Source organism: Maylandia zebra, linkage group LG7 (assembly GCF_041146795.1).
Source record: "Maylandia zebra isolate NMK-2024a linkage group LG7, Mzebra_GT3a, whole genome shotgun sequence".
Classification (NCBI taxonomy): domain Eukaryota; kingdom Metazoa; phylum Chordata; class Actinopteri; order Cichliformes; family Cichlidae; genus Maylandia; species Maylandia zebra.
Window position 1 is genome coordinate 50,400,163 of NC_135173.1, and position 19,630 is coordinate 50,419,792.

The following is a 19,630-nucleotide window of genomic DNA, read 5'->3' on the forward strand; positions in this document are numbered from 1 at the left end:
AAAATGTTTTTAAAAAATTCTTGATTTTATTTGAAAAGGGACCGTGTACAATATTAACATAGATGTTGCCACTTGAAGCATTGTACCAGCGTTAGCTTAAATTTAAAATCCTTCAGCTTCAATTTTACCTTTTTCTACTTGGCTCTGGATGAGATCTGGGGTTTCCATGACAGCTCAGTGACTCCTCTTTGTACGTGGGATAACCAAAGAGTTTATTAAGGAGCTGGAAGCAATGCATGCCGTGAAAGAGACCACGAGAGGGAGTTCATGGAGTTAACAGCATGTTTGCTGGGGCTAGTGATAAAATGTTGGCGCACTTGCTCCACTGATTTCACATTTCAGTCACTTAAATGTAGCATCTTTTCTTACCAGTGGCAGTTTATAAAGAGATAAAATTGATATTGAGCAGAACTGAATTAATCTCACTGGTACCTTACTCCACAATCTAAGTTTCCCAAATGAGTTACCCACCCCTCATAAACACAGCATTTGGATTTACAGGATGTAGCTATTTCATGTTTATGTTGCCTTTCTTCATTTGCATTAATGCTGCAAATGCTTTATGGTCTATGTTTTTAATTCAATTCATAAAAACAATAGCACTGCCATTTTTATGTAATTAGTCATCAATTTAGCCAAAGTCTGCAGAGTCCATCGGCAACATGACTTTATTCTGACCATGGAAAATGCATAACAGAAGATTGAGCTAAAAGAGCCACTGTTAAGAAAAGAGAAAGCATTAAAGCATATGTTTCAAGAGGCCGAACCCTAGATCCAAGCAGTCCCTAGACTCTCATGTAACAATATCCTAATGCAGACTAGAAATGTCCAGTCAAAATGTCATGGTGCAGTCCAATGGTGCAGTCACAATGAGCATCAGTTTTATCAAAGCTGCAATACGTGAATCTTCTGTTTTCAAATGTCTGTTAAGCTAATGCATTCATCAATATCTTCAGGGGCCTGATCAACTAGCCTCACAGCACATCTCCTCCTTTACTTCACACACAAGCTGTTTCTTAGCTGCTGGCTCAGTTTGATAAATGACATGCACAGAAAACTATGATGCACCATATAAAGTATGCTGTCAAAGTCTTCCTGTCCTGCAGTGTCCTCGACCGAACCTATAAGCAAGAGCAGAGTGTTTTTGTGCTTTGAAAATCAATGCCCCCTGTTCATCTTGGGACATTAAATATAAACAACCAGCTGTGCAGCCTTGGCAATGTTTGCTTCTTGAGTTAGCCCAACAGAAAATCTGGGCTAGCTCACACCTGCGCCACAGTTGGAACATGTTCACGGTTCAACTTCCGCCGCCTCAACTTTCAGTGGTGCTGTCACTTTTAAAGCTTTAATGCTGTTAAATTCATCTCTATAAACAATACTATTGTGCACGTTTTCCTATTTTTTATTTGCAGTGATCCTATCCATGCTATTGGTTCATCAGCATTAAGTATTATACAAATACTGTACACTGTAGCAATAGTTAGTACAGCATCCATACATCAGAATCCTTCACAGGTATGAAATACACATATAAAAATGAACACATTTGGTAGATATGACACAATCTCACAACAATTCCCAGACTCTCACATCACATCAAGCACTTGTACATCGTCATCAGCCAGTACCTTTGCTCTTTCACAGAGGAGAGAGCCGCAGCTGTCCCTCGCCACTATTGCCTGCGCGTCCTGTAACTAAGAGGATGTAATGAGGATACGCTCCTTTTAATTTTCCTCCAGTAAACACTGTCATAAAAGGATTGTATATCTTCTTTATAGATTCATGTTGTCTTTATTTAAGATAGTTGCTGACAAACTGGCAGACGATGTATCTTATCAGAAGTACTAAAAAACACATTACTGCATCCAGTTTAATTTCTCGTTCACCTTGCATAATCGTTCATCTGTAACTACAGAAAAAAACAGGGTCAGTACAATAATTGTTGTATATAGCATTTGTATTCTATTTTTATCCTATTGTATATATTATTTTATTTTATTCTATTGTATATAGTATTTTATTTTATGCTATTCTATTGTGTACAGTTGTTTACAGTATCTTATCCTTATTGTATTCCAGTGTTCTCTCATTTTTGCTATATAACTTTGCACTGTCCATTTTCTGCTGTGACAAAACAAATTTCCCACGTGTGGGACTAGTAAAGGTTATCTTATCTTATCTTATAAACAAGCGAACAAAGTATTAGAATGGAAAGCTATAACCCCCACCGCCCCACCCCCGGTGCTTTCCTCTATTTGTTTCCTCTCTTTTTCTCTTTATGATCTCTCTTTTAACCTCACAAATGAGTCAGCGCTTTATGATTCAGCACACTTTCAGTGTGTGTGCGTGCGATTATGCACCTGTGTCCCTGCATGACACCAGGGCAGAGACCTTAAGGCACCGAATACTTGGCATTGCCTATTCTGAGACAGGTGAATCGGGTCCACGGGACTCTGCAAACACAGTCCCACTAATCTGCTTTGGCACCAAACTATTTGTTGCTATCGTGGCAGACTACAGTACACAATGGCTCACAGAACACTACGGCCTTTTTCACCTTACTGTTTCAGTACCTCGTGTCAGTTTCTATTCATCACTAAGAAGGTTATATCTTAATTTTCAGTGCCTGTAGCACTTAGTTCAATATTCAGCTGTTTATAAAGAATCCTTTATCTAGCAAAGATGCCTTCTTTTTTTATGTTTCATATGTTTATTTGGAGATATTAAACACATTTAATCAAATAAATTGGCTAATATTTAATTTTTGAAAGTTAAGCTGTTTTCTGGCTTAATACTTGGCATGGCTGTTTGTTTGTGAGCCTGTGTTTAATTTACTGTGCATTATTTGAAGTGAGCTACAGACAGAGGTCCGATGATCTGCTCTGGCTTTAATTTAGCATACCGATCAAACTGAAACATAAGCCACTGATGTAAACACAAACTGACAAACATCAGTGCGTTCACATATTTTGTCTGACGATGGCAGGGTATAAAAGGGCATGCTGTCAGGCTGTCATACAAATAGCATGGGATATTTCAGTGGAGACCAAATATAGCCAGGGAAATGTAGTTAAAGCCTCTTCTTCAGTGAACTGGATACTCGGGTCAGTTGGCTCACATTTTCTCCCATTTCAGATCAATTTACCGACAGTGAATTAAGCACCTTTGCTTAGGACGACATCTCTATCCCTACAGGCAGATTCTAATTAATCAGATCACTTGCATCACGTTCTGCAGTCATCTGTAGCAGATACTACTGTTTTTGTTTTTAAAGTATGCAACTAAAAAGCCTGAACCAGCAGTGTTTGCAGATAAAGTGCATTATTAATAATACCAGGTTAAATGTTTTTAGAAGGCAAATAAAAGGACAATTTGACTTATTCAGTAACACGGATACTCACAGAAACAGGTTGTACTATTAGTCTGTGACTACAGTGACGACAAAGTGAAGGTGCACATGGGAGCTGACGCTTCCTACAAGCAGCTGGTTAGTGTCTCAGCACTTGGACGCCATCAGCCAACAGATCAAAGTAACAGAAGAGGAGAGGGAGAGGCTTGAAGGCAGCTCAGGGCAGCAAAGTCAACGCTGGTCATGACATATGTGGATGCTCAGCACACACGTGTCAACAGCAGCAATCCAGATGCATTACTAGCAAGTACTGAAAACATAGATACTACTATATAGTCTCCACTGTACCGTACACCACGACCCATCCTTTACTTATCCAGGTAAAAAGTATCACTGAGATTAAAATCTCTTTTCCAAGAGAGACCTGGCCAAAGAGGGCAGCAAAAGGTACGACAAATACAACACATACAAGTTGGGGGGTTTGTGCTAAAACTGAAGCCTATTTAACCACAGATGTAATGGTTATTTAATATCTTAGGTCACATAACAGCAACAGGAGTAGTGGCAGTTTTGTTTTCATAATACAACCAACAACAGTTTTTTATTCTATTTTAAATGTACAATAAACAATAAATATTGTATGACAGATGTTTGGGGGGTTTTTTTTGTTTTTGTTTTTGTCTGGTACCCTCAAAAAGGGTACAGTTCCCCTTGGGGGATGGTATGTTGCCACAAGCCCAACCTGAGCCCTCCTGCTTGAGCTGGGATCTGGCGGGAGGCCTGGTGACTGTGATAAGCCAGATGTGGCACTGGGAGCTCTGGGGATTTTCTACAGCAGTTTAAAAATGTTATCCTTTTAGTCTCCTTTTGCATTTTCATTAAATAAAACAAACTAAAACCAGCATTGAATAGGATAGTATATAAATCATTTCCCTGTAATACACGTCATTAAGATCTGTCTGACATTAGCACATATCCAAAGGTGCCAACATTCTGAGAGAGCAAAAAACAAAACAAAAAACCACTACTGTGACTTTAAGGTCATTGGGATAATTAGCTCTGTGTCTGTGAGGGCATGAAGTAATAAGAGAAACATAAGAGAAGCAGGGTTAGAAATGAATAGGAGCAGGGGGCAAAATGCCCTTGAAAGTTAAAACAAAAAAAAAAAATCATGTGAAATTAGGTGTAAAATAACCAGATAACTCTTCTCATTTCTCAGTTGTTAAATTGTTAATAATTACACGTAATTCCCTAATGAGGCACTATAGTTGAGAGGTAAGCTAGATGACTTGTAGTTTTCCCAATCCTCTGTTTATGGGAAATAACGACCTGTAGGATTTCTTAACATCATGAATGGCACAGTGCTGAATCAACCAATCACGTGGCAGCGCCTCAGTGCATTTAGGCACGTGGACAAAAGCAGAGCAGAAAGTTACATTTTTAGCTCTGCACTTTTTAGCACTTATGTGCAGAGATGGGCAGTAACGCGTTACTGTAATCCGATTACTTTTTCCAAGTAACAAGTAAAGTAAGGGATTAATATTGCAAAAAAGTAATTCGATTACTGTTACTTTCCAGTAAGCATGCCGCGTTACTGCGTTACTAAACCGTGATTTTACGAGAGTGTCTCATGACAAGGATGTACGAGTGGACAATATGGAGTGCAGGAGAGATTAATCTTCAAATCTTAGCAAGCACCGAGCACGCTGCCACAGGAATGTAACAAAGTAATAAATTAACTAATTCATTTTGAAAATAAGTAATCAGTAAAGTAATGGGATTACTTTCTTAGAAAAGTAATTAGTAACTAATTCCTATTTCAAGTAACTTGACCAACACTGCTGATGTGAATGTATGAAAGATCAGTAGTTACTTTCACATGTGTAAAAAGTGCACAAGCTTCCCTTTGGTTGGTCCCCACTCAGATTGTTTGAGCACACAGAATTTACTGCTCTACGTGACCTTCACGCTGTACACTGCAATTTCCCTAAGTACTGCACATTGTAATAATTATGTTTGCACATGCACATGATGAATGATTTAGAAAACACACAGAGAACCAGACAACTGGATACAGTACAAACAGCAGCATGCACTCTTGAACAAGTAGACGTCTTTTCAGCTACCAAGTCTTAATATCTGTTGCCATGAAACACTAGTAATGGTATTTTTTTTTTACTATTTTTTATTAATTTTCTTCCATCTTTATTACATTTCCAAACTGGCACAGGCAGAGTCATCGAAGTGGAGTTTATAATGTCTTTCTAATGACTGGCAGTTGTGCGAGTTGTTAAATAAGACACGTCAGGTCCTGACTGGGTCCTAATACTGTAGCTGTTCAACTGTTTTACTGCAACCATAATACCCGATATCCACCAAAACTGCCTGTATCAGGATCCTTCTTGCCACAAGCACTTTTAATAAAGGAAAGTGGAGTATTTACTGACAAATTACACAGCTAAATCATTCAGACATACCTGCAGGTGACTCCAAAGACTCATTTTTTATATATTAGATACAGTTTCAGTATCGATCACGCTAAATGGGAAAATTCCGCTCTGAACTAAAAATGAAGATTTTAGGAGGGTAACAACCCTAAAGAATAAGAATAGGTTTTCTCTGATAGAGACCGTGACTAGGACATTAGCAGTGATGGAAAAGTGAAAAAAGACTGAATGGCCAGCCAGCACTGGTGAAATAACAGCCTCCTTTACTCCACAGATGGAGGGAGAAGATGGTGACAGAGTGAAGAGGGCGGGAGGGAGCAAAGACCAGATGAAGGAATGACGGATGGACATACAGTTTGGAGGATGACTTATTGTAGAAACTGACTGAATAACTAGTTGGGTCCATCCCACGGCTGACGTAACGAACGTTCACAGCTTGAAAATCTTTGCAATGGCAGGAGACTACATTCGTCCCTCCATTAAAGCTCTAATCCTGCATCCCACACCTAACATGTTACGACAGCTTGGAATGTTTCCACCGAGTGCCTTTTCTTCCCCTCTCGCATCTCCAGTGGATGTGTTTGTTTCGCCGTTGTTTTATTATTCGGTGTGCTCGTTTAATATGGTTACAGCGAAATAAGTAAATTGATGCAAGCTTCATATACTAAACTATCTTCTTAAGTGCACAGGGGTTGGACATGTCTTAAAGAAAGACAACATGCCGAAGGAGGACATGCCGTGCGAGGGAGAGGGTGAGAAAAGGCATGCAACTGGGGGGAAGGGGGCGAACCAGAGGGAAAGAAGGAGCCACGGAGTTTGATAAGCAGCGAAACGATTGGAGGCAAAGACGAATGACGTGAGAGAGATGAACTGAGAGTAGCGCAGGCCTGTAAGCTGTGCTGTTGCAGCCAGGCATTATGACACATCCCTGTGTACTTTGTACTGCACTGGCTGCCTGCATCCTCACTGCAGATTCTCATTAACCTTGCAGCACTGAATATTTATGCTTCTGTTCTGGTCCAACGTTGTCTCATCCTCCCAATGTATACAAGTCTGCAAACTACGCTGAACCTCACAATCAGCTTCCCACATAGTGTACATACCAAGATAATAACACCAAGCAACCACCATCTATAGTGCGCTCACTTTCAGAGTGTGTTGTGTGACGTATGTGTGCTCGTATGTGTGTGTGAGAATCCTGAACCAGAGACCATATTCAGCAAAGCTTTAATAATGCTTTACTGAAGCATGAATAATGGTTTTGTTTTTCAAATGCCACATTGCACAGTAAGGATAATAAAAAATGTTTAAAGCACACACTGACAGAAAGCTATAAGCTACCATAAACACTGTAAAAGTCAGCTGCCTCGCTGGTACTTAAGCAGAAAGATGATCTTTTTCTGTATTATAAAAGTTCACTGATCCGTAGTATGGGTACCAGGAATCAGGCACAGTTCTGACTGGAGCTTATGTTTACACGGGCACAACAGCAGCTTTTATATAAAAGCCAGATGTGGCCACCGTGATGTCATCGATTGGTTTATAGCAGGGGTGTAAAATATATAGCCTGCGGGCCAGAATTGGACGCGCAAAGACTCTAATCCGGCCCACTGGAAAGCTTTGGAAATGTGAAGGGCAGGATCAATTTTGGACTTCTAACTGTATTCATTCATTAGTTTTACAGCTTTCCCTCAGATAAAGACCTCCCCCATGGATATAGATACTACACCAAAGTAATTAATAACACAAAAGTTCCTTTTCACTTTCTTATATACAATATTGTGTAATAAAGATGGGCTGAAGCTAGCAAATGAGACACTAGATTAATTAAGAATGTGCTTACCGAACTGTTAAATGACACATGAACAAGCAGCGTCATCTGCTCTCTACAACCTTCCCGTATACCTTCATACAAATTTACTCCACTTTTCAAACCTGGAGGCTGCATCCATCTTTTACATACAGTCCATGCACATAGCACATTATGCCTTGTTGCACTCCTCTTGCTGCTGATATATTTTTAATACACTCCGTGCATATCAAACAATCTAAAACAGCATGGCTAACAGCACGTGTAACAATAAGGGAGGAACGTGTCCCTGACGCTTTGCTGCAAGGACATTTAAAATAAGAGGGAGTCAAGCTGATTAAAAATGACAGCGTTATGTTCACCTATTTACATTTTAACTACGAAATCGTACACACAGTAATGACTTTGGCCGTGATATCTAAACTGGATCCACTAGCTGAAATGACAGGGTCACGATGACGTGTAATTACTTAGTCCTTAGGAGAAGGATGAGAACACTGGATTCAGGTTGGAAAAAGTCTGAGACATGCAGTGACTCAATAGTGGGTAAGTAATGCATCACTCTCTGTTATGTCCTTTGGGTATAACCTTGTGATATTTACACAAAATCCACTACAGTTAAACTATTAAGAAGGTTGCTCACTACGCCTCAGATTCATCTTTTTACACTGGAGACCACTGGAATGGTAAACTGTTAAATGTGTTCCCAAAACGTTGATTCTGTTCATCTGGACGTAGTGATTTCAGTGGCGAAACGTTTCATCACTCATCCAACTTCTCCAGTCTCTGGTCAGGCTTTACCTCTGAAAACGCTACGTCTAGATGAACAGAATCAGCTGTTTGGGATTTCCTTACCTGGTTGACGTGTTGTATTTTTCTCCTAATAAAAGCATCTGCTCTGATTTCACATTTCAAATTAATTTCACACATCAGTGAACTGAAACTGATTACACTAGTTACCTACAGATAAGTAGATAACTCCCAAGCAAGGACCCCACCCAATCACAGTAAGAGACCGCACAACTTTGTTAATTTATGTGACAAAGACAAATATATACGCACCTCCTCCCACTGATGTATGTATCTGATGAGTCGGGACAGTCTTAGCAGACGCAGAAGACTGAGGATCTTGGTGAAGCGGACGATTCGCAGGGCGCGAGCTGTTTTATATACCTCTGAGTCAAAGCCTTTCTCCACTATCAAAAATATATAATCCACTGGAATGGAGGAAAGGAAGTCCACGACGAACCAGCTCTTCAGGTAATTCATCTTGATGACTTTGGGATCTAGGATGATCTCTGAGCTCTCCTCATTGACGATCCCCGTTCTGAAGTTCATGACCAGGTCCACCAGGAAGATGGTGTCCGAAGCCACGTTGAAGACCAGCCAGGTGGTGGTAGTCTGCTCTGAGAAGAAGGTTATTCCCACAGGAATGATGATTAGATTCCCCATCATCATGATGAGCATTATCAAGTCCCAGTAGAACCTGTGGAAAAACCGAAACAAATGAGTAATGCAAGCGATAAAACATGCTGTAGCCACAAAACTGAAGTCCACAGGGGAAAAGAAATCATGCTTCTTTTCTGCTTATTCTGCTGATATTGTTTATATGTATAATTCTGTTTATCCCAGTGCACTGCATACGGTCAGAGGTGACTGTTCACTCTGTCACTACATGTCTTATGAAAAGGAAGAACAGTCCCAGAAAAGAGGAGCACTGCACAATGTTGATTTATAAAGCTCTGCTTAAAAAAATGCCCGATCACTCTGCTCTCTTCTGACATTTAAATACGGTATTTACCGTGTCAGGTCACATGACTTTCTAACATTAGCTGGGCCTCTTATTCAATCTGAACTTGCTCAAATACTCTGCTGCCTACAAATAAGATACGCTTCAAGAGCACGAAGCTACATCCCGTTCTTTTATTAGAACATTTAAAAGGTTACGTATCAGCGATAACTCAATTCACTCTGAGGGAAAGTGTGAAACAAGTTTCATTACGATAGCTATAACGCCAGTTTGCTCCAACTCCAACTTCATGTGGGAAGCAGAGAGGTAAGGGGATTATAAAAGTCAGTAGTAGTCACCTTCTGACATCAGTCACTGCCTATGAAACTCTTCACTGCAGCCTATCCAGTGCTTCAGCCTGCAAAGGTACACAGCCTGAAAGATCTTACGTTGCCACTTCTGCTATCAGCAGATAACATGCAACATCTAAACAGCCGACAATATTAGATAATCTTTCAGCTCAGATCTGGAAAGGCTCATACATGCAAGCTTAAGATCTCGCTCCGAGAAGTATATACTTGAGTTCGTACCAAAACTCTCGGGCTCAAAGTTAATTACGATTCAAGGACATCCAGTAATGTACTGCTATCACTTACTATATGTATTCAGGGCCCTTTAGACTGAGACCCTCTCCATCCTTCCTGGCTGTGTTAATGTCCCTGCCCTCTGCCTTTCGATGAACAGAGCCAGAAGTAATTCATCAGCACCCTGCTCTTTTCACAAAGTGTTCTGGGCCCTGAGTAAAGGCCAGACAACCATGAATGAAAATAGATGCTTTCAGCAATCCTATCTCACTCTAAAAACTCTCCGCTGACGTTATCCCCGCTCCGTGCCTGCCTCTGCTCTGCCTTGCTGACCATCACGTTGTTGTTGAAGGTAGAAATGAACTGGCTGGCCGGATGCCTGTCTGGCAGACTTGCCACCCAGTAATGGATCTGTTTCAATAAATTAAGCCGAGGCCTTGGCTTTATAAATACCCACAGATCACATGTCTGATAACTGTCTTCTCTTCAACTAAACATTGAGGTGGCTGATAAGGTCCACAATAGGTATTTTTACCCCAGCAGATATTGAACTGCTGAGCTCGTTGAGTTCATGCTAAACCATGATGCAAACTGAGTCCTCTCAGGTCAGCACAATAACAACAAAGTTACGCAACAAGTACAATGCGCACTAGAACCGAGCTATAGCATTATGAGTAATAAGAGCATTTAAAAAAAACATACGAAAGCTGTGCTTTTATACGCTTTTTAGCACGTGTGTCATTATATCAACCTTTCAATAAGCTGATGCTTATTGACCTGATACGTCATGTTGTGTGTGACTTTTTTTTCTTGTAATTGTTTATACTGTATTTCAGTGTTAAAGAAGAGGCTGCCATGACTAATCTTTTTCAACTTTAATCTAAGGGGATCAAGGATTGTATAATATCAATGAACACAAACATTTATAGCTAAAAAAAAAAAAAGAGAACAACGGTAGAGCAAAAATAGTTAAATAATAAATAATACACAAAAATGTGAGTTCAAGATGTACAGTCTGTTAATTTGGAGATTAAAAAAAACTAGTCCCTGTGAACTAAGATGTTTTATTTTCCTGCTTTCAGCAAACAGATTTTAATATCAGAATTTAAGTTGAATCACTTTTTGAATTTGGATGTTTTCCACTCATGTTGACAGAGTTCCCACATCTCTAACATATTTATATTTCTATTGTGACTTTTGTGGGTGGTATTTATACTGTACATGACCTCTAAGACACCCACATATCTGTTGAATTAAACATTGTGCTTCACTTCTCAAATAAAAGAAGCATTAAGCAACCTTGAAATATTCGTCATCAGAAGAATACAAGAAATCTGTCAAAGGGAGTGAAACCCCAATGCTACTAGAGTTTACATGTAACTCATCACATACCAAAGTCAAAAACAACAGAGTATGTAACTTCAAAGGTACCATAGTCTAACTGTATTCTGCTTCTGTAATAAAGTACTCGTTTTAAGTTAAGTTATCAGACTGAAATAATGAAAATACTAATTTGGAAGTTTAAATGCTAAAAACATTTTTTTATTTATGGTAACACCAACGCAGGTGTGCTCCTTTTGGTTTTACTGACCTAGTCACAGAGGCAGCTCTGATACTGCATTAAGCTTAAGCTTTTGGTCTAATGTGCCACTTCTAAGAAAGCACCGCAACTAAACCAGTAAGGGAGTGCAGTGCACTTAACTGTAACTGCGGCACCAACACTAGCAATGGATTCCAGCTAAAGTACTCTACTTCCACATTCACCCGGTGCTGTCGGAGTACAGCCTCCCCTTCCAGCCCATTTCAGCACTCAAGTCCCGTCCCAGCTATGGATTCACATCCAGATGAAATGTGTACTCTGCTAATCATCTTTTATCCCGAGTTTACAATCAATTTTAAAAAGCTTGGTCTGAATGCTATAACACGCTGCTGTTGTGACTGTTTAAAATGGGAGACATTTCCCAAACACTGTAAGATCTGCAGCAACGGAGAAACTGTGGCGCTCTGGTCACTCACGCAGCATGAACTAGCAAAAAAGCGTATGCGATTTGAGTGTATCGCTGAAAAAATACTTTGAGACAATATGTTCCACTTATAACAAGAGCTGGAAGCTACAGAACCCCAAAGGGGGAAGCAGTGAGCCTCTAATAATCCAGCTGAGGCAGATTAATCACAAGAAAGTTAAAAAAATCTTCCTCGAATCAAGCCAGCACATTTTGTCTTGTAGGTTTCCTTCTTACAACAAGTGATCCATCATGATCAATGCCAGACCCACTCCTGCCAAGCAACACAATGAAGTCCACATGATCCTACTCAGCACAACCAGTCTACAGTGTAGCAGGTACACTGTGCTACAGCATGGCACATCCTCAGACAGAGAGAAAAACAAAGACTTTGGGTTAAAAAAAAAAGGATGTCAGAGTCATCTACGAATGTCGAGATGAGTAAAACAGAACATGTGGGAAAAGATTTGTTCAAGCTTGATTAAATACTCTAAACTAGCTTTACTCGCCTCTTTCTTCTTTTTAATAAGGCTGTTAAATTAGGAATAAATAAATTAGGGGTAGTAAAGCTACACTGTAAAATTTCTGCCTCTAACCACTCAGAAGAATGCAGGTTTTAGAGTATAGACTATCTGAAAGAAACACAGTTGACTCTACAATTCATTCTGTTAATTAAAAGAACTGCAACATGAGAATTTACTTTGAAAAGGCTTAAAACCTGCACAACGTCTTTGAACAACAGCATATGGAGCATGACAAAGCCACCTTTAGCAAAACCAGAAGTGCGCGAGGCCGTGCATGGGCCCTCTCAAAAATCTATTAATAATGAATATTACTAACCTGCCATAAATCTTTAAGCAGCTACTGTGTACAAAGAATATGTTGAATATTGAGTTTCAACCCTCGACAAAGCAATATAAAGCCCGTGTGAATGCTTGGTGTCATTCATGGTCTGTACTTATGTAATGCTTTTCATTAAAGATAGTGTTTTGTGTCTTTTGTTTTTGCTCACATAACATTACGATGAGAGTATGTAACAGTATAAGATTAACGAACAAGTGACGAAGACTTCTTAGCAAAAAGAAGAAAAAAATGAGAGAGGAAGATTTGCTTCCAAGAAATAGTACATGGAGCCACGTGCAACAAAGAAGCAGCCTTGTCTCTTCCACCACAAACTGGGCACAAACTGGGATGAAAACCTCAAGGTAGCACTTTCAAGCCAGGAGGCGGTCTCAGCGGCCTAGAAGGGGGTCGTTTCATTGCACTGTCTGGAGGACAAGAGCGTCTTCTGAAAAACAGCCCTCTGGAAAATGTCATGAGGAAGTAACCTTAGGGGGCCTCTGCCAGCGTGAGTGAGACAAACATTTTCTAATAGTGCAGAAAGAAGAAGGCCCAGTCTGCTTGAGCAATCACACATATGTTCTCATTACAGAGCCTTTTTTTCCTGCTGATTTTCATTGTAATCCCCACTGTATTTTTTGAAATTCCTCAAATATAACAAATGCAGCCCATTCACTTTGGGACCACTAATTAATCTCTTGACTCACTAACAGCTGTGGAACAGGTATCCATTTCACTGAACTGCTCTGGTCATACCCTTTGGCTATCTTTTGGAGGGGGTCAATCTTCTTACATAATTGAGTCTGTTAAGCTCGTTGACTGTTGTGTTGTGCTAATCCTTGCCTACCATCATTGTCCATCTGTGTCTGCAGAGGGGCAAACGCATACCAGTGTCTTTGTGTGGCTGAGGCTATGATAGCCTAGTTATCTTTATTCTTATGCATGGAAGGGCGGGGGGGATCTTGCAAGGGGTGGGGCATGAAGATTTATAGAGTTTAGCGCTACCGTGAGTACCATGTGGTATCTCATTAATCACAACAAATGTATGTAAAAAAAAATCAGCAGCAAAAGAAAGCCTTGCAGAAAAAGGGAGCGCTGCATTTTTGCAGCCTGCTCTAAGTTCAGGACCATGGACAGCTCTAAGCTCAAGGCACTGGGAGCCGAGGGGGGGACGACAACGTGCCCCGACACGTTACGTGTTGCGACAACGGAAAACGGGGATGATATTCAGCACCAAGCTGTGCCAGGTGACACTGGTGCAGAGGGTGGACCAAATGAGATGCTTAATTGGTGAAGAGGTAAACTGTAAACACGCAGCTCGTGTGTGTGTGTGTGTGTGTGTGTGTGTGTGTGTGTGTGTGTGTGTGTGTGTGTGTGTGTGTGTGTGTGTGTGTGTGTGTGTGTGTGTGAGAGAGAGAGAGAGGGGGGTGAGCACGTACCGCCTTTACCTGGATTCATTTGTTTACTGTGTATGGAAATGTAAGCAAATTGGAGGCAGCTGGTCTGAAACTCAAACTCTCTGCTGCAATAAAGCCAGAGAGCTGGTGCAGCTGAGAGGAAAAATAAATAAATTACACAAACCAAAGACCAAATCCAAATTATCAACCACTATGACATTTAGTGGGTGCCGAGGAAGGAAGTGTGGCACGATCCTTCTGCGGTTCCTTTGAAACAAACACATTCCATCACATTTCCTCATTCAAGTCAGTTTTTAAAAAATGCATGTAAAAACTCTCTGATAAGACTCGAAGATCAGATTTTTTTGTTACTAATTAATTCAAAACACGGCCATCTTCTCCTTAATCGTCTCCCTGCACGATTTTACCGCATTCTGTGCATTTTTTCCCTTTATGCACGCAGGCCCATCGGCTCACATCCGCCTACAAAGAAATGTTTACAACCGCCGATGGTGCAATGGCACTGTCACGTTGTGTCCAGGTACGGTCGCCCCTATACGAGCAGGGAATGTGTCGCAATGAGAAGCTGCCACTGCGCCGCTGGTGTGAAGCAGTCAGGAGGGCTGAGCTCTGTGTGTGTTCTCCAATCATGACATTCACCATCCTTTATCCAAGGACGTTTCACTGATACACCTTTAGCCTTAATGCGTCCCTCCCTTTTCTCTTATAATAATAATAACACTAAAAATGCCGCAATGAAACACACAGACACACACACACACAATCACTGAGCACATTTTGACAGAAGCCCTCCTCCCCTCCCCTACAGCGGAAGCCTGATTGCCTAAATACAGAGGTAGATTAGCGTATGCGCTTTGGGCCAGGTTGTGTGTGAGAGAGTGGCGATAACAAGTGGAGGCTATAGCTTGCAGACCTTAGGGTGACAGTGAGGGTGGATAAAATAAAGGGGAGGGGGAGGGGGGTTTGAGCAGGTGTCTATTCCAGCCCTTACCTAAAATCGCTATATGGATGAATGATCCAGTATCCGGCCGTCTGAACCCTTTCTTGCTCTTTCTCCACAGCTTTCTGGCTGCCGAACATACGCAAGGAGAACTTATTGACTCCGGGCTGCATCATGGCCCCAAATTGCCTCTGCATAAAACCATGTTGCCTGGACGCCCCCTCCAGATCATCAAAACCAACCATGGTCTCTTCCCGCTCCCCCTTGAAGCCCACTGAGTTGCCATGGTCCTTCATGTTCTGGCTCCCCGTGTTATTTTTCTGTATCGAGTCTTGCCTCTGAAAAACATTATTCCCATCCGCCTTCTCCTCCTTGTTGCTGGAGAACGAATTCGATTTGTCTTCCATGGCGCTCTTAGTTTTCCCGTTTTCTGGGGGGTTTTCTTCTGTTTTCTCTCTGAGACTACGCGTTCCCTCTCCGGCTCGAGAGAGAGAGAGGGAGGGGGGGGGGGGGGAGCGAGAGGACGCGCCGCGAGCTCTCCTGTTTCTTTTGATGTCCTTCAAACTGTTCGGCTCCTCTGCCTTCAACGCGAGTGCTGCAAACTGAGACAGAGTGGCCGAGAACCCGGTGGATCAGGTTTCTTGGGTTACCGCCATCTACCGACGGCCCCCGGCTTCTGCCGTCCAAAGCCTGTGCCTCATCTCACTTCGCACGACACTGCGGTTTAACTGGCACATGCTCTTGCACCTTATTTACATAATGTGGCTGACGATACCCCCCACCTCCGTCTCCAGTCCCCTCCTTTGCCAACAGTTTCACACACGGCAGGGGGAAGCCGCTGCTGTAGAAGAAAAAACACACGTATGACAAGTTAATGAGGGCTGGTTTTATTATTTTATTTCTTAATAAACCGATATAGATTAGGTGCTTCCTGTGGTTCGCCTGGCACCTGGTTTGCTTCCTGCTGAGAAGTTACAGTAGAAGCCAACTGGATGAAACAGATTGTAAAGTAGGTGCCACCGGCCACATTAAAATACAAGTTAAACATCTTGTGGATATCGCAGTTTTTAAGGTGTTGCAGAACTTGATCCAACATTTCCTGTAACTACCTGCTGCAGTTTGCTTTATTTAAAAACTTGACGTACAGGCTGCGTAGAAACCAGAGCTTTTATATGCTCCACAAAGAGATGATCTGCTCTATGTAGGAGAATTCTGTAGTGAATTAGGTAACGTCTGAATTAATGAGCGCATTCTGACATATTGTGCAAATTAAGGGATGACCAACTGTTCCACTCATGCTGTTTCCAAAAGGTGTTTTCTCTAATTATGCGAACCGTGGTTCGCTCTCCTAGAATTAGGTCTCTATCCAGAATAAATCTCAAGGATTGCAGGTAAAGATGGGATGAGGAATAGACAAGAAAGAAGATGGACCAAAGAAAGGATGTGAGTCTGAGTTCTGGAATTACATTGCAGTGGGAAAATAATAGAATAAAGTGCAGAAATAATTTTTGTGAAGGATTGTAAAGACTGGAGGCTGTAGCCAGTAGATGGAGCAATACAGAAACTACAGAAGCAGCCAACCAATTAAAAGGAATTCTGATCAGCTAATCGTACTCTAATCGGAATTAGGTTTTGTTTGTTTGTTTGTTTGTTTGTTTTTACATCCAAATTTATGATACATTTCTTTATTATTTGCAAAGCAAGCTATCAAGTTTGGAAAATGTTCATGTTTTGTCACTTTTTCTGACATTGTTAAGACCGAATCATTAAATAATTGATCAAAAGAATATTTGGGTTATTCATTAATAAAAGGAAATAGTGAGTAGTTGTGGTTTTATAGGTTGCTCGCTTGGGAGTGTGGATGAAGAGAAGCAGAAAGAGTGAGAGAGCACAGGGAGTGGCTTCCCCCTTAATGGCATAATTGCAGGTCAGCCTGTCACACAAACCATCTGCCATGGAAACGCTATTTAGACATTACTGCTAAGAGTCAGGATATTTTGTGAAGGATGAAATTTTGCCTTATGCATGGGAAAATCTAGTGCTGTGATTTTCATGTCAGACTCACAGCATGAAATGAGATTTTCTTAATTTCCACACTATCAATAGGTCTAAGAATGAGAGATATTTCAGAATAAACACACACATACAGATGGGCAAACAAATACATCCATTTATTTTCATATTTATACTCAGGTACTGTGTACATATGTGTACGTGTGTGTGTGTCCATTTATGTACATTTTTGACCGGGTGCAGAACTGTTAGGAAAAAAAGGTACTCCTGTAAGTATAAGAATGACTGGTTATGAGACACTGGCCATTATACACTGGTCATGCTATAAATGCATTAAAGCTATTTTCACATGGCTCCAGTCCCCAATTGCATTGTTCACTATACCAGGATCATTAATTACCATGAACATAATATAAAACAGGCTTCTGATGGTATTAACTGGTAATACAGTTTTATTAGATTCATGAGAAATCATGGTTTAGGTTAAAGTTACTAAACTGCTACTGTTACTGTTCAGAAATGGTCACATTAGAAGGTTATCAAGGCAGCGTGCCTCTGTGTTGCATTCAGTGTACGTTCTCTTGTCTTTCTATTTTTTGGGGGATGTTTTTTGTTGGTATTTTCTGTTTTACTTTGAAATTTGTCTCCAGTATCTAACTTAAATATTGTTTGTTTGTTTTTTGGGGGGGGGTTTTGGCCTGTACCTGTGTCTCATATCCCCAAGTTGTCTCCACTTCCGTGATTACCCTGTGTGTACGAATAGTCCTTTCCATCTGTTTTAATCTCCTTGTGTTCTTTACTTTCTCTGATTCGCTTTTCGGCTTTTGATTTGTTCTTCCTACTCGGGATTCTCTCTTGGACTTGGCTTTAGATATAGTTTTCAACCTGCTGCTGCTCAGTCCTGCACTTGAGCATGTTAACCCAGTAGCCTAAACAAAGCCCCTGTTGACTACCCAAAAGAATATAAATCAATTAAAGTACCTCTAACTTTAAAAAACAAACTAGAAAAACTGGACTTATACATGAAGGTGCTTATATTAATAACCCAAAATACACACAGTGAGCACCTGTTCTCTGGGCAAACATGTCTTGTTGGAGCCAGAGGTCAGAGGAGAATGGTTGATTCAAGTCAATAAACAGGAAGAGCAGCTCTCTAAGAATAACACATCAAATCTTGAAGCAGGTGGGCTACAGCAGCAGAACACCACTAAAGGGTCACCAATTCATACAAAAGAAGTTTGGAAAAATGTTACTTGATTTAAGCAGTCTAAATTTCTAATGACATTCAGATGGTAGAGTCAGAATTTGGTGTAAACAACATGAATCCGTGGATCCATCCAGGTTCAGGGTGCTCAAATTATGGTGCAGGCTATATTTTCTTGGCACTTTTTGGGTACCTTACCAAATGAGCATTCTTAAAACTCCTTTAGCCTACCTGAGTATTGTTGCTGACCATGTCCATCTCTTTATGAACACTGTGTACCCATCCTCTGTTACTTTTGATTTGATTGGGTGTAATTAAGATTTTGAATGCAAACATTTTCTGAACAGAATATACTCTAATGAAAAAATGTTTGTTTTGCTGAAGGAAAAATACATTTTTAACCTTTTTTTTAATTCTAAATAAACTTGCTTGATATTTTTAAAGAATTTATTGGACAGTTACTTAGATAGCACTCTAACTACGCTTTCTACAGGCACACAATACTTTGTGCTATGAGCCATTTTGGCACATAGACTAGAGGAGCCAGGGCTTGAACCAACAACCCTCCAAGTGACAGACCTCTTGCTCTACTGCCTGAGCCACTGCTGTCCAATTAAGTGTGGTTGTCAGAAGCATTTCGTATCACCTGAAACTGTACTTTTTTACACAACGTGGCATTGTATACCCAAGCTGAACCCACGCAGCCAGTCCTTTCCTGTCAATACAAAAAAACAAAACACTAAATCTCACAGCTGGCTGTGTATATCACTAGAGGACAATAGCTCAGATATTTTGCATGTTTGGTAGTGGATTATTATGCAATGATCCAAATGTTATCATAATTGAAACAGACATCCCTTAATTTTTTGTTCATTTTCTCTCTCAGCTGGGTAAGTGTTGGATTGGATTAGCTGGCATGCCAACTGTTTCTACTACACAACACTTGTGTAACTACACAGTTAATGGGACAGGGAGGGGTACTGCTAGAGAAAAATGTTGCATAAGATTTATGGCTTAAAGTAATACTGATATTGAACAAGTGGAAATCACAGATGGCACATTCACATGTCAGAGAATAAATACAACACAAATAACTTTAGCGGGTGGAGACTGTGGATCATGGAGGAACACATTCATCTGGGAGTAAACCTTTGTTTGGGTTTGTCCAAACCTCATGATTAATTCACGGCATCATCCTGCCTCCAAATCTGTCCGATAATTCAGCCAGAGGAGAATTGGTGAGCGGGGTAAAAACGAATTATTCTGAGATTTTATTTGACTCTTCTTTACACA

General features: G+C 40.7%; 1 protein-coding gene across 1 annotated transcript in view; it reads right to left on the reverse strand.

Annotated features, from left to right (window-relative positions):
• Window positions 1-15,845, reverse strand: part of hcn1 (hyperpolarization activated cyclic nucleotide-gated potassium channel 1) — a 72,459-nt gene extending 56,614 nt beyond the window's left edge. Inside the window, exons 1-2 of the mRNA XM_004549664.3 lie at window positions 15,172-15,845; window positions 8,669-9,092 (exon numbers count right to left, since the gene is read on the reverse strand). Coding sequence (XP_004549721.1) covers window positions 8,669-9,092; window positions 15,172-15,527 — 780 coding nt within the window. The 5' untranslated portion in view covers window positions 15,528-15,845. The remainder of the gene's footprint in view (window positions 1-8,668; window positions 9,093-15,171) is intronic.
• Between the last annotated feature and the right edge of the window lie 3,785 nt (window positions 15,846-19,630).